General features: G+C 38.6%; 3 protein-coding genes across 4 annotated transcripts; 1 reads left to right on the top strand and 2 right to left on the bottom strand.

Moving 5' to 3' along the window:
- Positions 1-342: 342 nt before the first annotated feature.
- Positions 343-4,485, bottom strand: LOC103141796 (intracellular hyaluronan-binding protein 4). Of its 2 annotated transcripts, none has more exons than XM_007557574.2 (9): positions 4,272-4,485; positions 3,936-4,182; positions 3,083-3,224; positions 2,646-2,783; positions 2,499-2,570; positions 2,344-2,424; positions 2,086-2,257; positions 620-808; positions 343-499 (listed from the first exon to the last, which is right to left on the bottom strand). In XM_007557574.2, the coding sequence occupies exons 2-9, from the start codon at positions 4,171-4,173 to the stop codon at positions 437-439; spliced, it is 1,095 nt and encodes a 364-aa protein (XP_007557636.1). In that variant the 5' UTR covers positions 4,174-4,182; positions 4,272-4,485; the 3' UTR covers positions 343-436. The 2 variants fall into 2 exon arrangements, with proteins under 2 accessions (XP_007557636.1, XP_007557635.1); XM_007557573.2 differs by having other exon boundaries at positions 343-502; positions 4,272-4,484.
- Positions 4,486-6,947: 2,462 nt separating this feature from the next.
- znf367 (zinc finger protein 367) lies at positions 6,948-13,631 on the top strand. The gene is made up of 5 exons (XM_007557572.2): positions 6,948-7,584; positions 9,220-9,370; positions 10,297-10,416; positions 10,728-10,866; positions 12,263-13,631. Exons 1-5 carry the CDS (start codon positions 7,309-7,311, stop codon positions 12,519-12,521), a joined length of 945 nt encoding a protein of 314 aa, XP_007557634.1. The 5' UTR covers positions 6,948-7,308; the 3' UTR covers positions 12,522-13,631.
- A 1,440-nt stretch (positions 13,632-15,071) lies between these two features.
- On the bottom strand, positions 15,072-21,430 carry slc35d2 (solute carrier family 35 member D2). The gene is made up of 12 exons (XM_007557571.2): positions 21,119-21,430; positions 20,985-21,018; positions 20,821-20,907; positions 18,879-18,946; positions 18,714-18,785; positions 18,555-18,623; positions 18,343-18,445; positions 17,437-17,529; positions 17,276-17,343; positions 17,100-17,178; positions 16,824-16,906; positions 15,072-15,384 (listed from the first exon to the last, which is right to left on the bottom strand). Exons 1-12 carry the CDS (start codon positions 21,244-21,246, stop codon positions 15,261-15,263), a joined length of 1,008 nt encoding a protein of 335 aa, XP_007557633.1. The 5' UTR covers positions 21,247-21,430; the 3' UTR covers positions 15,072-15,260.
- Between the last annotated feature and the right edge of the window lie 1,791 nt (positions 21,431-23,221).

Here is a 23,221-nt window from a genome sequence, read left to right as displayed (position 1 = left end):
ACCTGAGTCAAATAATGAGGTTGTTAGCAGAACTCTGGAGAACCTGACTGCATTTAGGAGGCGATTCAGCTGTTGGATTCAAGTGTGTTGGACCAGGGAGACATCTAAGAGTTGCGGGAACCGGTCCTCGAGGACCAGGATTGCCCAACCCTGGCTTAGGCCATATTCATCAAAACTCGGGGTCAGATATCATGAACCGATAACTTAAGTTTGACTTTATGAAAGCAAATCTTGAAATAAACTGAATCCCAGTTTGAGATGCACCTGAATTTTTGTTGAAATCCCCAAATGTGGTAGTGATGCAGCCATTGTTACCAGACGTTTGTAGCAGAAGATGAAAAGTAACTTTGCAAAAGCTTTTATTGAACAGTGTTACAAGTGCAACAGAACATTAAGAACAGAAACATCAACAGCTTAGTTGAAGGTGACAAGTCAGTCATTTTCCTGCAGTGAGGGCTGGAAAGTCTTCTGGGTCATCAGGATCAGGCGCCATCTCATCCTCCTGAATCGGAAACAGAAATTAGCCGCTTGTTTTCAGGTAGAATAAAATCTAAAACATTTTAATATCAGACACACTGATGATTTAAGACCCATCTGGTTGTGGGAGTTGATAACATACCTTTTCATAAATGGGTCTGGCTCTTTCTGGGCGAACGCTCTGACCACCTCGAGCTCCTCTTCCTCGGCCGCCACGACTCGGGCGTCCAAGAGTCCCAAAGTTTATGTCCAAGAGAGTGGTGATGTCATTCACTGACCTGCGAAAGAAGTGTCCATCTTCCTCAATCTCCTCCACCGTCTCCTTTGTGTTCTGAAAAAGTGGGCGCAAATACATTTCATACAAATGTATGAATTTACAAAAATGTTCCCTTCAGTGTCCAATACAGTAACATTTACAGTCGTAATTAAATCATGGTAAAATCTGTTTACGTGTCAGTGTAAACGTTAGTGTAGTGTTTATTCATATCCACATTTTGTTGTTACACCCTTATTCCAAACCAGTTCTTGAGAATGCATCTTTGCACACAACTGCTTGTTAAAGTTAAGTGTGAAAACCTGCATAAAGTCTTTGCTTTAGCTGGTTTGATTTAAAAATAAATAAAAATTATCATTTAAACTTTACTGCATTAGATACCCTGGTTTTCAGAAACATTACTTTTTATCTTGTGTCAAGAAGAAGCCTTTTTAAATATCTAAGTTATTCCCTGGATTTTTTAAAAAAAATATTATTATATTAAGAGCAGTAATTGTTTATGGGGCTTTGGCTGCAGTAACACCACTTTATCAACAAGATGTTGATACTTTTAGGCCCAAACCACCATATCCCTAATTCAAGGTGAACCTGTTCATCTAAAGCAGTGTTTTTCATACCACTGTGCCGAGGCACACTAGTGTACCGTGAGTAATCGTCAGGTGCCGTGGAAATTATCCAATTTCACCAACCACATTTTCCGGACTATAAGCTGCTACTTTTTTCCTCCACTTTGAACATGCGGCTTTTCTGTGGATTTTTCTTCTACCACCAGGGGGCTCTTCAGCAGGAAGTGAATCATTGGAAGTCAAAATTGTAAATCAAAGGAAAAACGCGCTAATTTTCATTTATAACAAGCACATGCTAGCAGCAGGCACAACGGAGAAATGTTTTCAAACTCATATGATGCAGCTTCTAAGTTGAGGAGTATCGATCTGGCAGTACAGGAAGGAAATAAAGCCGCTGCACGTAAACTCTGCGTGAACAAAACCGGATTTACAGACGGAGAACGGCGTCCTTAACATATCCAGCAGTTATTAGGACGCAGCCCTCTGCTGGGTCCTTATGGGAAACCGAGAGCGGCAGAGATACCAGCGGCCTGTAGCCGGTGCGGCTTTACATTTTTGGTTGGTGGTGTGCCTTGTGATTTTTTTCAATTAAAACAGTGTACTTTGGCTCAAAAAAGGTTGAAAAACACTGATCTAAAGAAACACTCGCAGAAACAAGCCGTCCAACTCCGGATTTCAGTAAAAAGGTAACGCTTTCTACAAGCAAGTGTTTAATTAAAAACACACTCCACTCAGGCTGTGCAGTTTCAAACATCCCTCGATTCTCACCTCCAGGTGCTTGGACTGGTGAATGACCTTCGCTTTAGAGGGAATCTTATCCTCCGCTTTGCGGATATTAAACTCCACTTTGGGACGGTTCACCTCCTGCATGGCCTTCCACTCATCCAGGGTCATCTCCATTGCAACCTGGACCACCATCTCATTGTCCTCATCTGGCGCTCTGTTAAATGGAGCCAAACAACTTCAGCCCACTTTATTACAACTCCTAGCATTCATTTAAAAACCTTGGGCACACCGTTTACTCACCGAGTTGGATTCTCCTCCTCCAAAGTTGATTGTGGCTCCTCAGCTTTGGTACCAGCATCACTTGTCACCTCCATCATTTCACTTCAGAAAAAAAAAAACACATTAAATTTAAATTTACTGAAGTACCACAGTTTACTTTGTTAAAGTTCACTGACCTTGGAGCTTCCACAGCACTGCCCCAGTTCCATGGTCCTCTGCCTCCTCGCTTTTCTTCTGACGAGATCCCTCTGCAACCGTTAGATCATGATCCACCATCCACAACGCTTAAACCTGCCAAATGCATCTTGAACATACAGCCTTACGTTCCATCATGTCGATCATATTCTCTCTTGCCTCTCAGATAAAAGTTATCAGAGTTTCTTCCCCCACCTCCTCTCGCTCCTCTTCGGCCTGTGAATCCCCCTCTGCTGCTGAAGTCAGAGGCTTCAGTATAGGATGGCCTGGAAACCAGAAGAACAGTTCAATGCGATGCGTCTCAAACTGTGCAGGCCACGTCTGAAGTTGTCTATAGCACCTATAGAACTTGTATAAATACAAAAAGCAGAATTTCAAAGTAATAGGAAGTGCATTTTATGCTTAATAAACATTTTTCTAATTAGTAGAGAAAATACATTTTTACTTAAAGATTAATACACCTTGAATTCCACATCGAAAATGAAGAAAAAAAAAAGAGCAATCATTTTTTAGAAACTTGCAGCATAAACCGATAAACTCAACTAAACTATGAATTGTTACATACTTTGGCACTGAAAATTCCTGCGGATCTACTTGGCTCAGCCGCCGTTGGCCTGCAGCGCCTCCTCTCTGCTTGTTCCTCGGAGCCTCGGCTCTGGAGTCTCTGTCCTCCTTTGCTAATGGGGGACAATCCTGCTGTTTTCGCCCTGAGGACACAACATGTTGGTATTTGTGTAAAAATGATTTGGGGAAATAACCGCATTACTGGTCATTTTTTTATGAAACTGCTAGAGTTTGTATTTGTTAAATGATTTTTAAAAATATGAAGTGGTTCTTTATGTTTTTTAGCCAAAGTTATTGAGCCATTGTGGAAGATCCAATGAACTTGATCCCTGGGATATGCCAAGTAGATTATGCAAAGATACTTGTTGAACATTTCATGTCCACAACTAATTATATTTTTTTAAAATAAGGACATTTTTACAAACTTGAGTCACAACTTTTCACCAGTTTCTATGTAAATTTGGGACCCAAATTGCATCAGAATTTTAGCTTTCAAAGCACTGTCTTAATCTTTAACATGAACTTGGCATCTTTTGAAAGCTTGCAATACTTTTGTACGTTTGCTCAACATGTGTTGTCAGTGGGGCCCCAAAAATCAAATTGTGCTTAGGGTCTTTAAACTTTGGACCGCCTGTGGCAGTACCAGTTTAATGTACGCAACCCCTGCACAGAACCCTGTGGAAAAGATTAAATGGAAACGCAGCCAAACAGAGCAAACGAGCAGCGCCGCTGACTTTGCATCGCTAACAGCTGACACAGCCCCAGCACACCACCATCCGCTCTAGAAACACCAGCATCTGCCAGCACAGAGCCGTTTGTACCGCGCCGGTATCTGCAGCGGTGATGCGGCTCACCTGGAAGTGGAACCAGGTCCGGACCACCTGAGGCCACCGGCAGCCGTCTGTTCCTCTGAGATTCCTTCAGGCCTGGTTTCTTCTGCTTGCTTTTCTTGTCCTCGTCCTCCTTTTTCTTCTTTTTCTTCTTCTCCTTCTCCAGCTCCACCTCGCTGATCAGGTCGAACGGGTCAGCTTCGTCGTCCAGAAGATCCCCGAACCTGTTCGCCACGACGCACCCGAAGGCGTCTTGCAGCATTTTTTCCGCCTGCATTTGTGTGAGAGAGGGGCACAAAACACTTTAACAAGCTGGTTCAGTTTTGAAAAAGAAAAGTTGAATAAATAAATTGCGAGTACCGTTTTCCAGCCCAGCTACGGGAGAAGCGAACCGCGGACAGAACTTGTCCGCTCCGGACAGCAGCCGACAAAAACAGCGCGAGCTGTTATCGACAGGTTTTAAATGTTTCCACGTGCGGAGGCCTCACCACACCCTCGCGCTCATTAATAGCCTGTTCCCTGATCAATACGCTCTGCATATAGATGGCTCTCCGCCCGTCCGAGTCTGTAGATTGTTCTGTGCTTAGTCAGACGGCACCAATCAGCTTTTAAAGGAAGAAGTGTGGAGTTAAAAAAAACGACAAATATATATGCACCAGTGAAGTCAGACCCTCGAAAAATCAAGGCACTGTAATAACTTTTTATCCAAATAAAAGTGCTTCTCAATAAACTAGAATACCAGCATATTTATGTGGTGACATTTAGTTTTTAGAAAACTATATTACATAAGACCTCTGATTTAATGTTATATTTTAGTGACCAATCACAGGGAAGGCTGCTGACTCAATATTTACCTATTAAACAAAAGGTGACTGCTGAGCAGACTGTTTACAGACTGGTGTGCCTATGTATTTTAATAGAAAGCTTAGTGGAAGAAAAACCTTGTTAGAAAAATTGTTTATAAGAAGATTATGAGATAAAGCCCATTTAGATTATTCACAAAGCACAGACTGCAGCTGCAGCTGTTGGCTCTTGAGTCAGCGCTTCTAGAGCCAACACCATAAATCTACGCAGGTCACAGGTTTCCCTCTGTTGACAAACTTTCTGAAGATGCTCATTCTCTTTTCCAGCAGATATTTTTTTTTCTGCTGAAAGATGAGTGACATCGGACAGTTTAACACTGAGCTGAAGGGGGTTATCAAAGAAACGTTAGTTCTTTTAATAACTCAGTATATCCATTTTGCATTCATGCCAAGCTGCATTGATGCAGGAAATCATGCAAATGGAGGCCTGGTGACGTACGGAATCCATATATTGTATATTTACAGTACTTTTCAGCAATTGGTTATTTCTGTATTGTAATTTTTTCATATTTTAATTTTTTAGCCTTTCATTTGATGTAAGCCATGCCATCAAAGTTAACAAATAAACCCTTGGAAAACATCACTCTCTGTTTTACGCCTCTAATGCATGGTTTAAATTACTGGAATAATATAATTAAAGATTCTGTAAATAATTCAAATGCATGTGTAGTGGAAACGTCATGTCTTATTTCTCTCTGTCTGATTTTCACTTTAAATACACATAAAGTTGCGTAAACCTCATTCAAGCCCATCACAGTGATTCCACAGATTAGTTTTAGGAAGAGTTGCTCACACACAAATACAACAAGTTATCTGGCAATTTTTAAGTGAGAAGTGTTTGTGAACAGCTTAATTACATATAAAATGTGACACAAGCTGTAGAAATGATTATTTGTGTTTTGTAAAATTATGACTTGTGACATAACTATCAAAGTAATAAATTGTACACTAGTACACTTGTCATTAGATTAGTTTAAATATAAAACAAATTAAACTGTCTTGAAACAATCTTAAATTATCCCTTTATTAATCGCAGTGAATTTTTTTATTGATCTTCTCCTGCCAAAGAAAATATAAAGTTTCTAGGCTGCCATTTTTGACCATTTAATACTGTCAGGTCTTCCTCTTCCATGGTCTAACACCAGAGTGCCACCTTCAGGCTTCTCTCCAGATCAGTTAATAACTGTTTCTGGTTTTATTTATCCCCTTCATGGTCTGCTACCTTATTATGGTGGACGGGTTTGAATGTCCTAGTCATTCTGATGGATGAACCCAGCCACCGGGCTCAGCAGGTTTTCTGGAGGAAACCCTGGAAGTGTTCCTGGGTGATGCTTCCTGATCCAGTTCTCCATTTGGATTTGAAACTTTCTTAGCAATCCTCCTCAAGGAATGCTGCAGGTATTTTGATGTTATTTAGGTGATATTTACAAGTGTGAGTTTTTGAAAAGTGATTTTATTCTGAGTCGTTAAAGGGTTTGACCTGAAACTGCAACCATCCTAGTGTGGCTCTCCCATCCTGTTGTTACCCTACTGTCCTGTTGTTGCCCTACTATGTTATAGGATCATCCCTTTGCAATGGGATTCAGTTGACCATGGTCCAGAAAGTCCCCAGATCTTAATGGCCTTTAGAAACTTTTTGAGAGTTTTTATCAATTTAATTTATTTTTTTCAATAGAGGCCTTTGATATGAAAATGAGCTTGTGAGCTATGAAAGGTTGTAATATTGATTAATATAAAAAGAATGACACAAACATCTTTTAAACACAAAAGTAGTAAAGTTTATAAAAGCCAAAAAATAAATACATTTCTCTCCAGTAAATCCCTTATAACTGTACGTTTCGATTTCTATTCTCCTAAAACAGTGCACCCTTTGTTTCCACCCTAAATGATTACGTCATTTTGGCGCCTCTGGGCCTTTTCCGTTCCCTTTAAAGTAGAAAAAAACATGTAATAACATAAACAGACTCCTAAACGCGGGAAGGAGCCATCTGCTACATAAAGTTAACCGCTCTTCTTTCTGATTGGCTATGTTGCACGCCCTGTTCATCCTCATTGGCCAAAATAGCTGTCAACTTACAAGAGCGCGCGTCAGGTGTTTAAATTCCATTGGCCAAAAACTAGTCTGCGCAAACCCCAGTGTTTCTCTTTCTGATTGGCTAATGGTGTTGACGCGAACGTTGCTGCTATAGGCTGCCGCTGGCACGTGGGGCTCGATTTCTCCAGCACATTGGATGGCAGACTCCTCAGGCGGGAGTTTGCAACGCGGGACCACACATTTGTGGGCGCAACCGGTCAGTTCAGAGGAGCCGTTCCGGCCGAAAGAGTCTGTTACTCTGTGCTCCCTGGTTGGAAATTTTTAGGATACTCTGTAACAAACAATTTTTTGCATACATCTATGGAAATGAAGGACATATTCACCCCAGACTGAAGACCCGCCATTTAGGACTTATTTATCGACTCGTTTTGTAAACAGACAGCAACTTTTAACTATTTTACTTGCGTTTTTAGGCACGTGTACTATTACTGTACTCACAATGGCCGACAGCAAGCATCCGCACGTCATTTTCTGCAACGACTCACCCAAAAGAGTTTTGGTTTCTGTCATCAAGACTCCGATCAAACCTAGGAAACTGGAGACTCTGACTCCCACAAGTCCAGGTTTCAGCGACTTCATGGTCTACCCTTGGAAATGGGGGGAAAACGCCCACAATGTAACCCTTAGCCCGGGCTCGGCGAGCGGGGCCGCGTCCCCAACCGGGTCACAGACAGCCAGGGAGGCGGACACAGCTCCGTCTCCTGATCAGATCAAGGTAAACATATTGTTTTTAAATATCTGCCTCAACCCTGCATGATGCTGATTTTTAGATGAGATCTTTATTTGTGGTATATCTGTTAAGAGTTTGATATTGCTGACAAAGCTCTGTTGTCGGAAATTGCAACTAGTAACAACTTGTAACTACATAGGTGTTGTTCAGAGATGCACAAATCAGCATCTAAAGACAGTGAGTGAACCCTAAGCCCAGTAAGGAAGGGGTTAAAATCTGTGGGTTTTTTTTTATTATTACTATTTATGTTTGAATGTGGACAAGATGGAGAGTCATTTAAAAAACGCCCGCGCATTAGGGTGTGACATGCTGGATTTTAAACCCTGCAGCTGCTCTGAAACATGACGTGAGGCCGCGCGCCAAAAAATGTAACCGGAAGTGAAAGAGTTACAATGAAACTAGTACGATTTACGCTCACGGACATAATAACTGATATGTTACAATAGGTTTTCTCTTTCTTTTCTTTTTTTTTAATGTTGGCTGTGTTTATGCACATGGGGATAAAGTTGATAACGCGAGGTATTTTGGAGTAAATTCTGACGTTTTAATGGATCAACTTGTGATTTTTACGCAATATTTAAATATATTCTGAATACACTGCTGCAATTTGATTTTTATTTTTCCTATTTTATTCACTGGTGGTAAAATCTCTTTTTCTTGTAGCCCATTCATAGGATTGGACTGAAATAGAATGACATCTTTAACAACGTCTAAAATGTTGCTAAGATAAAAAAAAAATTATCGCAGTTGGTGTCACTGCAGATTTTGGATGCTGGCACTACTTAAACTGGCATTTGAGAGGTTAAAAAAATCCAGAAACCTCATGAATATTTATGTGTTGAAGACTGGTGTTGAAAATGGAACTAATTAAATATATGCTGGTATAATATGTATACAAAAATACTTAACTGAGCATTTTTGGCTTCTAAGCTATTTCACAAAATTAATGAGCCTGCATGACTAAGATACTTTGTCCCATATGATTATGTTATGTTTCTTGAATGGAGCCAAATTACAACAAATTTCAACTTTACAAACGAGTTCAATTCATATGCAGATGCATAGAAACCAGTCCAAATTAAACTATTAACTATTCAAATATAGTTATGTAGCCACGTTCAGAATCCTAATTATAATACAACGCAGTCAAAGTTAGTAGAGCATGTATTACAAATTACTAGAAAGCCAGGAAGTTTGGCTAAATGCGTCTGTGTTTCCAACAATATGAACAAGCATGTGGCGACAGGGGGAAGGAATGACTGCATTAAAACAGCCAGAAACTTCCAGCAGATCCAGGAAGAACTTGAGTAGACATACCACTAGTGGTTGAGAGCAGAAGCACAAAAACACAGGAGTATTTTCTACAGGAATGAAAGAGAGCAAACAAAGTTAAAGGCATCAATAGCGCTATTATCAGCTCTGTCTAGGAGAGAAACAGACCAGAGAGCTAAGCCAGTAGAATTGGTTAAATGTCATTGTTATTGGAAGCAATAGTTCAGTGGATGATCCTATCCAGGGCTAAGAGACTGAAAAATCAGGACATCACATGGCACTGTTCTGCAGAAAGGAGCTTCATCCAGCTTTGTCCGTGCTAAAAATCAGATTTTATCTGGTTGTCAGGATGGTATCCGGAGAGGCCGGCCCCGAGCAGACACGGTGCGGGAGCTGATAAGCGAGGGCGAGACCTCCTCCAGCCGGATCCGATGCAACATCTGCAACCGGGTGTTCCCCAGAGAGAAGTCCCTGCAGGCTCATAAGAGAACACACACAGGTGGGTGTGACAGATGCAGCGCTGGTAGATGGAGATGTCAGACGCAAACATGTTTTAAATGGTAGCGTGAATTGATGGATGTAATAAATGCAGGGGATTAATAGTCCAATATGAAAACATATTTTCTTTTTTAACTTGACTGTAATCTCAATTTTTCCTTCACTGGCTCTGATGATCAGCAGGACAAATGCTTAAAAAAAAGAAAAAATATTTTCTCTTTATTCGTTAAAGGCGTCAAAATTTGAGAAGCTTCATAATATTTGGTTTACCAGTGGGATGAAATTGATCCAAATCAGCTAAAGTTAAAGCTCAATGCATTCACAAACGGGAAATATATTTTTAATAATTTAATTTACTACTGGATTACTGATTAATATCTCTATCAAGATACCTATAGCACATCTTGACTTGTGCTAAAGTCCTTAAGGGAGAAAAATCAAAAGGTTGAACCTCAACAAAAATCTTTATTGGTGAAGAGAAAAACCCAATTGGTGCATCTTTAGCCATTTCACACTTCTTGACCAAAGATTTGGCAGCTTGCAGAGGATGTTACACATTCATTTGAATCAGATGTTCTGGAACAGAGACGCATCCAAAATATGCAGGCAGAGGTCCCTGAGGACCGGAATTGAGAAACACTGCTCTAGATCAAACTCAAAAGTTGTGAAACTTCCCTTTACTGCAATGCTGCATCAGCAGCCAAGGAGGAGAGCATTATTTTAGGATTTGTGCAACTTTTTCATAATGCAACACATTTAGATGCTCTAAGGTCCTACATGTTACAAATCTGAGTCTTTAATTTGGAACTCTGCCTTTGGTTTTCTACCAGGAAATATTTCTTGGCTTGTGTAAAAGTGAAAGTGTATGTGTGCTGAAAATGGCAAAACATTTTGTCTTCATTTATTTATTCTTTTTCTCCCATCTAGGAGAGAGACCCTATCTGTGCGACTACCCTAACTGCGGGAAGGCGTTTGTCCAGAGCGGTCAGCTGAAGACTCACCAGCGGCTCCACACCGGCGAAAAGCCATTTGTCTGCTCAGAGAAAGGCGAGTCTGACATACTTTAAAAAAAAAAGAAAAGAAGAAAAAGATTAACACATTCATTTGTAGGTTATTTAAGTAAAGCCCAGACTTTTTCATACTTTCACTTTTAGTCACCTTTAGGTACTTTCCAGTGTTATTAAGTGGCACTTGGAAAGTACCTGGAAACACAACCTCAGTAAATACTGCAAGTCTGATTAATACAGAGATTGATTTTATTTACTATTATTACCATCTTTACTTCTTCCCATATAAAATCAGGGCTTTCATAGGGCTGTAGATGTGTTTATTCATGTCTTTTTTTTTTCTGTATGCAGGATGTGGCAGTCGGTTCACCCATGCAAACCGTCACTGCCCCAAGCATCCTTTCTCTCGTCTGAACAGAGAAGAACCGAAGGCAGGTCTGGGAAAGGCTCAGTCTGTGGATAACAAGGCAGTGGCAGAGTGGCTGGCTAAGTGAGTAAAGTCCCTCTACAGAACAGTTTCAGGCTGGCCATCTTTGATGGTGCGAAACACAAAAGTTGCCTCGAGGAGCTTAATAGCCTCTCTCAAAGTATTGCCTGTGTCCACTAGTAATTATTAGTAGTCTTAGTTCTGAAACAAGAATTTTCTTAAATTCATTTTTAATCAACACAAATATCATGAGATGACTCCCCAGCATTTTATTATTCAGCTCTGAAGCACAGTCTCTGTTTGAAAGTCATTTTCATCCAGTTAATACTTCTGTTCCAGTCAGACTTGACAGAATGGACTCTGGATCTTTCACACCTCGATTTGGTGCCCAATGTCCTGCCATCTTGTCCCTGATATATGAGTTTATTTTGTATTGTAACCAAGTGTTTTTCTATTAATTATGGAGATACATAGCTCTAAAAACTCTCATATTTTACACAATTTAATTGAGTTGTGAACAGTGGATCTCCAACTAGACTCGTTTTCAGTATTTGCCCATTTTTCGGTGGAACGTATCTCTAAATTATGTGCCGAAAACCTACTTATCTGTGGATTTTTCCTTAGAGCAAATCTAAAACATTTTAAAGAAAATGCAGCTTGGTAAGCTGTGTTACCTAGACCTAATGCTGCTTGACACACTATTGCTAAGACAGATTCCATTATTGATTAATGCATATTAAATGTTTGAACTATTAAAATAGGCTGTTGTATGTAGATTTATTGGAGGATCAAAGTATTGGTGGATTTTAGAAATTCGCAGTTTGAATTTGAATCTGAAAACACTTCATGTTGATTTTGATTCTTACTCTGGTTTTTTTAAAATGGTGGATTAAAAATCAGTCAAAGTGGCTTTCTGTTGGTACATGTTTATTTATTGGAATCAAAAAAACACGTTTTAGTTCAATAAGTTTTGCATATGGTATTGAAATGGCTTCTGGCTGTTTTTGTCCAGGGCAATGTATAACTTTATCATTATTGTAGGTTTAAACAAACAAACAAAAAAAAAAAACATTCATAGCAGTGGTTGTTTTTTTTTGTTTTTTTTTTTGCATAAATCATGTCCTGGGCAGGCCACTCGAATTTTTTATTTTTTTTTTAATTGCTTTTCAAGAATTTGTCATCAAAACAAAGTATTTGGTTCAGGACCACCAAAAAAGTCTTTACAATTGTGCTGAATAAGATGCTGCTAATGTGTTTACACTGTGAGCATCCATTTTCCATTGACGTGCAAATAAGCAACAGAAAAGCTATTCAAGATGCAACAAACAGATTGGATTTTGTTTGTGTTTGTGCCGTCCACAGAGTTTGTGTCGCCCTGGGCAGCAGCCTGTATCAAAACCTATCAACTGTGCAGATGCTCTGCCACATTTAGATTATAACATCCTCCTTAATCCTCCAGGTACTGGCAGACCCGCGAGCAGCGTGCTCCTACAACCACCAAGATGAAGCCGCAGGGCAAGGCGAGCGCGGAGGACCAGGAGCAGCAGGATCCCATGGAGTTCCTCCACTCTGACGAGGAGAACGGAGAGGAGCCGGAGGCCATGGAGGAGGAGAAGGGTAGCCAGGGCGGGGCGGCCAAGCGGCGCCTTCAGGAGCAGAGAGAGCGTCTCCACGGCGCCCTGGCCCTCATTGAGCTGGCCAACAACCTGTCGCCCTGAGCTCCCCCGCCCCCTGACCCGACCTCCTCCTCTAATCCGCCTTCCTGCAGAACGTGCTGTAGCTAAAAGTTCTTCATAAACGCAGATCAATGCCTAGCTTAGTTGTAAAACCAGACTTTGAGAAAGAATCGGACTTGGCCTGAGATCCGTGTTAAAGCACAGAATCACCCCCTCCCTCTCAGCACCAGGAAGGCACAAGCTAAAGCACCTTACTCAGCTTCCATTTTAACCTTTTGGCTGCTATCAACGTAGGTTTGACAACATGAAGAATGTCTCTTTCCTCTGCCTTCTGAAGGCGAAGGAAGAATACCTATTGTGTTTTAATTTGATTTTGTTTTGCACTTTGGTAACGAGTTTTTAAGTATATTGTGGGAATAAGTGTATGACTGATGTATATGTATATATATGTGTGGATTAAGCTCAGATGGACCGAATGATACAGGGTGTGGTCACAGATCCAGCTGTCAGATGGCCCAGATGAACTAAGAAAGCTGAAGTGAAATAGTTTTAGCCTCACTGTTACTACTCTGTTCACAAACCGGGCGAGCAGCGACAAAACGAAGCACATGACAGCCAATCATTGCAAGCGTAATCCAGAAGTCTGATCATGCAGAAGGTCTCTAAAACCATAAAAAGAAACAATAAAAAAAAAAAAACTCAGCCCCTAAATGCTGCCATGTTCTGCAGAACCAACAAACTAGTTGACCATATTTTGTGTTCTGGACTTTATGGATTCATAGTTTCTGTTAACAATCCAGTTTTTCTTGTCACACCTAGGCATGGGCCAGTTAGCACCAGAAAGGCTTTAAACAATTCCAGTGTCAAAAGCAAAAAAAAAAAAACACTTCAGTTTGCCGACACACCTTCTCTGTGGTGTGAAGTTTTTAAAATGAGATTTTCTCCAGTTGTGTGGATTATGCACACTGCTAATCAGCTGGCTGAAAAAAGGCTCTTAGATTTTTTTTTTTTCTTCTAACCTGTAAAAAAAAAAAAAAAAGAAGCTAATTCTGTTATTTGGAAGTATTTGGGGGAAAATACTTCCAAACGGTACAATCCTTTTGCGCTTAAGGATTGTACCGTTTTAAAACCACAGAAAGTGCCAGTGTGAGCGAGAATAGCCTTCTGCCTGTTCGGTGTCTAAAGCATGGCATTGTTTTCCTCTCTTGCTTAAAAGAAAGGCTATTTTGGTAGTTTGTAAAGATTTCCCATCACAAATGACACAAGGAGTTGTGTTATTTAAGGAAAGAGCAACTACAACAATAAGGCAATGCCACTTTAATGGAAAGGTTGTAAGTTTTCTCAGAGCAGTGTGTAAGCACACCTTTCACCTCACCCCTACCTGAGGCTGCACACTGCTAGTTAACTGGCTGAAAGAAAAGGATTGCACTTATTTCTTTTCCTGAATAGTTTGACCAGTTAGCCAGATATTAGCTTGTATTTCTACCTTAACTGCTACTATGTTTTATTTTGTGTCTTTAGATCAAAATTTAAAAAAAAAAAAGGATACAGTTACTAGGTTAAGTAATAATTGTTTTTCTTTTTCAGCAGTACATTAGGTCACATTATTCATTTAGTTTAAATACCATATTATTTTTATTTAGGATTTCTTTACAGTACTAATCTAAATGTTGGCCCATGTCTAGTGACAAGAGAAAGCCTGCAGGTGAGAAGTGGTTTTCCATTCGATGGGTCGTCGTCTTTTATATTAAAAGCTGACAGACCAGCTGTTGATACTGACATGGCATCATAACAGTGTGGCAATTCTGTCATCTCATTTTAATTTTTCAATATTTATTTCACTTCCTTTTTACAATTTTTTTTTTGCCGACATCTTGTTCGCATAGTCGAGTGCTGGAATCATAATTTAAAAGTGTGACGTAAACCCAAAGTTTGTAAAACATCAAAGTCACGATGAAGCACTTACCGCCCGGAGAGGCTCGGATTAAGCTTGCAATGCAGTAAAGATTTGATTTATTGTTTGTTCTGGAAATGGTTTTTATTTTTCATAAACTGATTTGAGTGTTGCTGGGTGGGTTTGCATTTGTTTCCCCCCCTTTTTTTTTTTTGTAATTTTATCAATGCGACACTACATCGTTTAACACTGTACGAAGCCCCTCGCTGATGTTCTGCCTCTGTTTGGTTTAATCTAGCTGTGCCCTTTCAATCTGGCTTGCAAATTACCCTTTAAAGAGGCAAAATAATAATCCAAAAGAATAAAACCCCAAATGATTTAATGAACCCAATGATAATATATTTGGAAGAGCTTCAACCCCTTAGTCTGTTTGGTGGTTTGAGTAAATTAAGGCATTTAATATATATATATAAATATAGTGTTTTTTAGAAGATGAGTATGCACACTATTTACAGAAAGCTTTGAAATTTAATTTTAGTTTCTTTTTGTTTTTCTGCTTCTAACATCCTTCAGCAGTGTTCGTGTTTGACAGTATAGGCTGCTCCTGCTTGCTGGTAGATGTTTTTATTTACTCTCGACAGGCTGTCCACACTGTTATCTCATTGTTGATCATCAATAAACATTCACTGAATCTGACAGACGTGTTGGTGGCAGTTTTTGTTTATTTGGTGTTGGTTTAAAATGTGAATTAAATAGCATTAGGAATGAGTGTTAATAGATCTGTTCATGGTGCAAAACGAGAGACACAACACAGTGCTGAATTAATGAAATGCTTCAATTTGAAGCAGGATGAGGCCACCTGGTGGCTGTAGGTTTTCCCCTTTTTCTCAGTCCTTCCTTGATAAATCCTCAGGAATGAGAATCTTCTGCTGTTCAGTTCCTTCTGCATTACCTCCGGGTGGTTGGCTGCTGTTGAAGGTGAGGTATGAGTAGGCTAATCCTCCTGACATGCTGCAAAGAAAATGACAAGTAAGGAGTAAAGTGATATGAACATTTTCTGTAGGGTGCATTGCATAAGCCCCTTGCACAGCCTTGAAAATGACTTTTCCAGGTTCAGATGAGTAGGGAAAAAGCTCGAGTTTCCAGAATCTATTATAAAGTGGTTTTTTTTTGTTTTTTTTTATGTTTATCCATATCCAAATAATATTTATCTTCCATTTTAAGTCAAACTCATGGATCAGTCTGGTTGTTGAGTTACTGATTGAGAACAGTCGTTATTTATCTTCTCATTCTAAAGTCCAAAAGGGCTTTTTGTGCTCCAGACCACGGTGCTTGTGCAGCTCTTCATCTCCGTTTGAGAACGGTACAAATTATATTTACGTTGGGTTGCCTCGTGTCATGTACTTCTCAGTGAGAAAAACCCAGAACATCAAACGGCATATATACATATATAATAGTAAAAATGATACACATATATGTTGTTTGGAATGTGGTTTCTCGGTTTTGTTTTTTCCCCTCTTTCTGCAGGACTAGAAACAGACTTCCAAGGTGTTGACTTGTGTTTTCTCTACTTCTATCCCCACCTTCTTTTTCTCTCTGTGTCCATTAGATTTTAAAAAACATCTAGTGAAGTTTCATACGTATATCAAGTGGAGCATCAAGGCTCTGCTTGTGAAAAGTAAATCTGTTGGGCTCAGACAACAATTCTGTCACTCTGTTGGAGAGGACGTAAAAAAAAAAAGAAAAGCAGAAATTGAGTTTGAGATCCATTCCCACAAAATCAGACCACTGTGTTCATTTCATTAAAAATGTTGAGTGTTTTTCTGTTGATTAACACAAAAATGTCACAATAAAATGTGTTTTTCCTTTTTCATTTTGATGCCCAGCAACTGCTTTAAAGTCGACAACGTTGGATCTTGTGGACATGTCCAGAACAGAGTTTGAACATGTAACCTGCGGTTCTTAAACACGGTAAATTCTGCTTTAAAGAAAATATTCTGTGTGATCTACGTAGATTTTGCACAGGGAGCTGATCTGAGTCAGCAAAAAATAAACAAATTAAAGGAGCCCTTTATCACTTTGCCAAATTGAAAGCCGGCTTGAGCTTTGTGTTGTGTAATGATTTGTGCAATGGTTTGTGGGACATGCACAGAGTAAAACTTTATTTTGCAAATGTTTTTCTCTCGGATTTCCAAACTGTTATGAAAAAAAAAGCACATAAATTTTAAAAATTGAGTGTGGAAAAGTGACCTTTGCCAAGATAAATCCAGAAAGTATGTCTAAAAGATTTCATTTATGCAGAAGAGATTTGGTTGAACGATGGCATCGGATTGGGATTTATAGACAACTTCATTTGTTTGAGTAAGAGCTTATGCTTCATATGGTATTCTATTTCTATTAATGTGAATTATGACACCAATAGAAAAATGAAGCCATAGTAAAATCCTCACCAAATGCTGAGGCCGAGGAAGTTGATCCATGAGAACATGTAGTCTCCACCCACAAAGATGCCGATGTAAGCTACGGCCACGTTCTGAGGAGGGAGATCAAATGACAACCGAGTAATCGAAACAAAACCCGTGAAACGTTTTCTTTCCTTCATTTGACAGTAAACATGAAAAACCCAGAGGTCTGGGAAGTTGAGCAGTTTGAAATAACAGGTTGAGATCTCAGTTTCCCGCTCCGTGTGAAGTCGTTTCAAAAGCTTCTCATGAGCTTGCTCTTACCTTTATGGCCCCTACAACTGTAGTTGTAAGTGCTGAGTTATAATAGCTGCAGAGGACTATGGAGTACATCAATACAAATCTGATGGAAAAAAAAAAACAGACAAATTTACGAGTTTATCAATACAGCAAAGGACTGACTGTGACTGAATGGGTTGGATTGTGTTGCTGTAACATACCCCATGAAGCAGGACAGAAGGAAGCATAAAACAAATACAACATTTCTCCAGTCTTCAAATGAGAGAGCCTGGGGATGAAAACACAAACAGTGGCAAAATGAGAAAAAAAAAACCTCTATTTTGGGCTACAAATGCAACTAATCAGTAGTATTTTTTTGTACCTTGTGTAAATCTCCAGTGAACACACTGGCCAAGAGAGTGGGGAGGACGATGATGAGCGAATTGTAAAATAAGACGCCGTACTTCCCAAGGCTCTGTGCACAAACAGAGGGAAAGACGAGGTGATTGAAAATGTTGTTTTAATACCCAGGTAACTTAACTTTTGTCCGATACAGTTAAGCCCAAATTTATTCAGACCACTGGCAGATTTAGATGTAAAACTATTTTTATTTCACCAAAAAGTTTGTTCCTGATTGAAAATAATGCAGGAATCTCCCAAAAGAGAATAAGACAATCAACTTTGAATAAATCTTAAGAAAAAACTAAAACGTTTTATTCTCCTTTTAATAAAAAAATTGGCAAATTTGTCCATAGATTATATTCCAATAATCTATGGACAAATGTTTTTTGCAGCAATGGAATCAGGAATTTTCCAGACCATCCAGAACAGATTTGGACCCGTTAACATAAAGACAATAATAAGCTGAAGAACGATGGAGCCGTCAGATTTTTCTGTTTTTTTCCACCCATTTTTTTTTAAGTTATAATTTTCAGATAATATTCATCTGCTTTGGATATTGCTTTTTTGAAGACTGCTCAATTCACAGTCACAGTCAAATATAATAAGTGATTGAAAAATGAACAAAGTTCAGAGAAAAAATTTGACAAACCTTCAAAAGCCACAGGAAACAACAACAACAAAAAAAAGATCAAGTATATTTTTAGAGATTAGAAGAGAATTTGGCTCTTTGTAAGCAAAAGTCTAATGAAATTAGAGTTGGTTTAAAACTTTTGCCTATTTAAAAATCCTTTTAATCAAGTAAGTGTGTTAGTATATAATGTAACTTAAAAAAATAACACACATGGATATTAAATCAATACAATGCAGGCTGTGGGGTAAATGGTACCTGATCACCAAGTTTCTTCTTGGTGTAAACACCAGAGGCTGCAGTGAAGGCATCGTTCAGCAGAATGAAAGTGTAGGCCTCCACGTCAAAGGCCAGGTCAGAACTAACACGCACAAAAAGAAAAGTAAGAAAAATCCAACAATCTGCACCAAAACCAGATTACAAACATTTAATCTGTAAAACAAAGAAATTATATGAGAGAAAGTCTGTACCTTGCAGCCACCATGGCCCCAAAGACTATCATCACAACACTGCAAACTACATGTCTAGAAAAAGTTTTTCTGAAAAAAAACAAACAAGAGGCTCAAGGTGAAAAAAAACAAAAACAAACCTCTTTTAACACAACTAATCAGTTACTTTTTTTTTCTCACCTTAATAAATAAGCTTCCAAGATCATCGTCATCAATATAGTGAATTTCCGTAACACTGTAAACATGGGTAAACTGAAAAAGAGGTGTTTAAGAGTGATCACTGTGTGCTAAAATAAAATAAACATAAAAATGTAAAGGCATTCTTCAAGTAAGATGGATTAAAACCTGAGCTTTTTGGTGCTTGCCAGTCCTGTCACATGGTTTCCAACATACAATAACGGTAGAGGGAAAATCTGCAAAAAATTAAAAACTAGATTAAAGCGTTTAAGCATACTTTAAAGTGGTGTGTTTTTATTTTTTTTACTAAGCACCAATAAAACTGGATAACGAGGTATAAGACGTTCACAACAGCATTTCACTAAAACAAGCAGTTACAACAAATATGGTACAATTGCATTTAATTCTCAGCAGAATGACTCAAAGAAGCAGTAACGTATTTTTAGATCCATCTGTCGTATCGGGGTCAGAAAATATTTTCTTTAGAATCTCAACATTCCAAGGTGGAAAAGATATCCATCATCCTATGTAACATCTAAACTATGTTGTTTCATTTTAAAGGTTGTGCAACATTAGCGGCGCCAAACGCGTCTTGTTTTTTTTCCTGAGGGAAAAATGGCTCAAAACTTCAACTTTGTGATTGATGCTTGAACATTATCCTGAAGAATATTTTGATACTGGGTTTATGACGTCCGACCCTCGACTTCAACAGGGGACCCAGTCCCTGAACTAACCACAGAGAGTGGTTAGTTCAGGGCCTTTTTGTTATGACCAAAGCATATTTGTCACAACATGTTCTCGCAGGTCTTTGGAGGTGATCTGTGGGTTATCAGGAACCATCAGCCCGCTGCTGCTCCTGGACGTTTCCTGACCCTCCAGATCTGAGTTTAACAGCATCTGTGTCTGTGGTCTGCCGCTTCCTGATTGCATTTCTTACAGTTGAAACTGACGGTTTTAATCTCTGAGATTACCAACCTTCTCTTGAACCACAACCCTGAACAATCTTTGTTTCAGATCTCTCCTCAGTTGGTTTGTTCACCCTCTGATATCACAGGAGTGTCAAAGAGAAGCAAAATGTATTAAATACTTTTCTCATGGTTTGACACACTTGTCTATGACGTTCAAGGCCAAACTGATGTAACGTGTAATCAGTTTTGTTACGTTAAATGCTGTCAAATGAGCAAAATCAGAAGAGTACCCAAATTCTTCCACAGACTGTAAATATTGTTTCACAAAAAACCTCTCTTCATAAACTTGGACGATCTTAGGAATTAAAAGACATACCACTGTTATTTTTTTTTAGTTGAAAGTATGTTGAATTATTATGAAATCTGAGACAGTTTGCCAGACTTTTTCACATGACTGTAAATTACAACATGAAATAAATGAACTGGCATTTTAATGGTTTAAAATCCTCAGAGTTGCTGAAAATTTTGTTGAAGATGAAACTTCTTAAGAGAGCTAACCAGTAAAAAGTAGGGAAAAAATAATTTGTAAAGTTTTAATATCCTTGATGACTTCCCAGGGGAGGAAATAAACAGAGGGTTACAGTTTTTCTTACTTGACTTACGGAAACGTGAGAGTTTTTTATTCTCGGATAGATTTTATTTTGGTTTGCATTTACAGTTTTGTCTGTGGTACTTCAGTTTTCAGCCACCGTTTGATAAAAATGTCAGGGAATCAATACAAACTGCATCAAAGCATCTCTGATTCTGGGTCCAATCTTTTACAAGAAGGAAAAAGTGCCTAAGGCACTGGCATGAAATAAGCTACAATGGGAAGCAATGGTGAACCGATTGTTGCATTTTGTTGTCCATTATGAAATGACTGACAGGGACAGCTCATACTCTTGGTTGCCAGTTGTGTTGCTTTAAGCCAACATTTGCTTTTGTTTCATATTTTAAATGTTTTCAGGCTTCTTGCAAGCAAAATGTGTCACTTTGATGGTGAGTGATACTCAGTTTGAGTCGACAACTTTAGGGAAGCAATCAAGAACAACAGTAATAATAAAATTCCTCCTGCTACTTTGTGTTGGTTAATTTAAACTGAGTTAGACAGGTTTGAATAATGTGAACTTAGCTTTAAAGTAAAAAAGAAGAGAAGCTCTTACTTTTAAGACAACGCTCCTGTCAAAGTCTGGGAACTTCACCGTGTTGCTTTTTTTGGCCAAATAAAGGACGACAATCGTAGTAATCATCTAAACAGAGAGAAACATTAGTCTTTTGTTTGCCCCGCAGTGAAGAGAAACGAATCACGAACACCTGCACAACTTACCTGTCCAATTCCCAGGAACAGGTAGGAGGGGAATCTGCAGTCACAAATAGTACATGTGTTACAGAGTAGTTACTTTCGCCGAACAAACTTCCTGTGTGACACTGTGACTCGATGACAGGGCGACAAAAACCCACCTGAAGCTGGTCAGCACGGTTTTGTTCACCACGGTGATCAGAAACGAACTACCGGCGTAAAACAGGGCGGATGACAGCTTCAGGAGTCTGGGATGTTCCGCTGTTTCCCTGCAGACCTCCGCAGACATGTTATAAAATAAAATAATAAAATAAAAAAAAAACCCAGATAAACACAGTTAACAATTAACAACTGCTGCAATTGTAAACTGAACGCGCCGTCGCTGGAGTTTGAGTGATTCGTGGGGTGGTTTCAGTTGTTCATTTCCTGGAAAACATTGGCCACATCCGAAAAGGAAGGGGGCAGGTGGGCGGTGCTCACACTGTTACACAATTCAGAGGCGGGAGTCACCGAGGATTATAAATGAGCTAATAGTACAAAATCAGACTCATGCGGTTTGACGGAATTAAGAGCGGTTCTTAAATCAATCACTGACACACATGTAAAAAGTTTGAACGAACAGGACATTAATAAAACACAAGTTTATCCGATAAATACTCAAAAATTAGGTATGCTGGGTATGTTTGCCACTTGATTTATATATTTATCAGTAGTGGGTCTCGATTAAAACCTTTAATCGAGTTAATTTCAGAGTTGCAGTTTTATCGAAAACTATATTTTTGACAAAATAAGCAACAATTTTCATTAAAAAAAACCCTTTTGCTGCTAATGTATTGAATAAATAGACCTATAAGCTCAATAACAAAATTATTAATTGTTTTTAATCTGTTATTTAGATTATCCAACCATCAGATTGGTGCAAAGTGATTTCAAGTGTTTCAGGAAGCCTTAGTCATTCATGCAATTTGAAAAAAAATAATAATAATTACTTCCTTTAAATAAGAATTTTGTTCCTCTTTACTCAGAGATTTGCAAAGTTATTTGTGAAAGCGTTTTGCACCTTTCAATTAAACTATAAATTTTAGGGATTGTATTTAAACATTTAGAAAAGTTGAAGTTTTGCAAGGTGCAGAACCCATTGTCTCATTTTGCTGAATGTCTCCAGAGCAGAAAATCTAGAAAGCTACAGATGAAATCATTTTCCGGGCTTATTTTTCTTGAAGGTCCAAGATAGATGTATTGCATCTAAAGCCTGTAATGCTTGTAATGCATTGTTTGGCATTATGAAATGCCAAACAATGCACCACCCAGTGGTTATATTCTGTTAATATTGCTTCAGCAGAAAGACTTAAAAGGTAGAAAACAAATAATTTGTTCAATTCAAATAACATTTCTTGTTCTTTTCTTACCTCCTCAGCAAAATGATCAAGAAAGATGAAATTAAAATCTGTATTACTACTAACTTTTGACAGTACAAAACCGCACAAATCATTTACAAACCCAGACACAACTTGCCTTGTTTTAATAGGGTAGAATGTAATGGTGTGTAATTTGTCTTAAACTTGTGCATGCTTTAATTTGTTTTACTTTTATGTAACCAAGTTCTTTTGTAGATTTATAAGTCCTGATGTTTTGTTTGTCGGATTAAAAGTGCATTTTCAAACTAACTTTTAAGCAGGAGTTAAACATAGTTTTCATTAAGTCCTCATTTATTTTTTAAGAGTAGTTTTTTTATTGGTATGATATATGTTCTAATTTTAAATGTTATGTTTACTTGTAAGGGGAAACATCCTCATCAATTGCAGAAATTAATCTATAACATTGATTATTTTTCTTTAGTAAAACTACAAAATTTCTATTACATAAAACATTTAAATAATTTGCAGACAGTCAAGTCTAAAAGAAGCTAAAAGAAAGTTTAACAATATCCAGATAAGATTACCTCATGTTACATCCTGTTAAAAGAGGAGCTGTGTGTTTGCATAGAATGAGTACCGTGTGTGTGTGTGCGTGTGTGTGTGTGTGTGTGTGTGTGTGTGTGTGCGAATGAATACATAAAGATGTCCATGTCTGTGTAAATATACGTCATTGGATTCTTCAGTAATTGTTTTATTGATCGATTGATGTTTGGTTTGATAAGTTTTCCTCTTCCTATCCTGCTACTAACATGAAAAATGACAAGCAGCAAGGAATCGATTGTGCATGAGATTTAAATCTAATCCAAGATAATCCATGCCGATAAGAATCTGTCTACAACTGCACTG

This window comes from Poecilia formosa, unplaced genomic scaffold (genome assembly GCF_000485575.1).
Source record: "Poecilia formosa unplaced genomic scaffold, Poecilia_formosa-5.1.2 Scaffold89, whole genome shotgun sequence".
NCBI classification, from domain to species: Eukaryota; Metazoa; Chordata; class Actinopteri; order Cyprinodontiformes; family Poeciliidae; genus Poecilia; species Poecilia formosa.
Note: the sequence above shows the minus strand (reverse complement) of the source record. Positions and strands in the feature narration are given on the sequence as shown.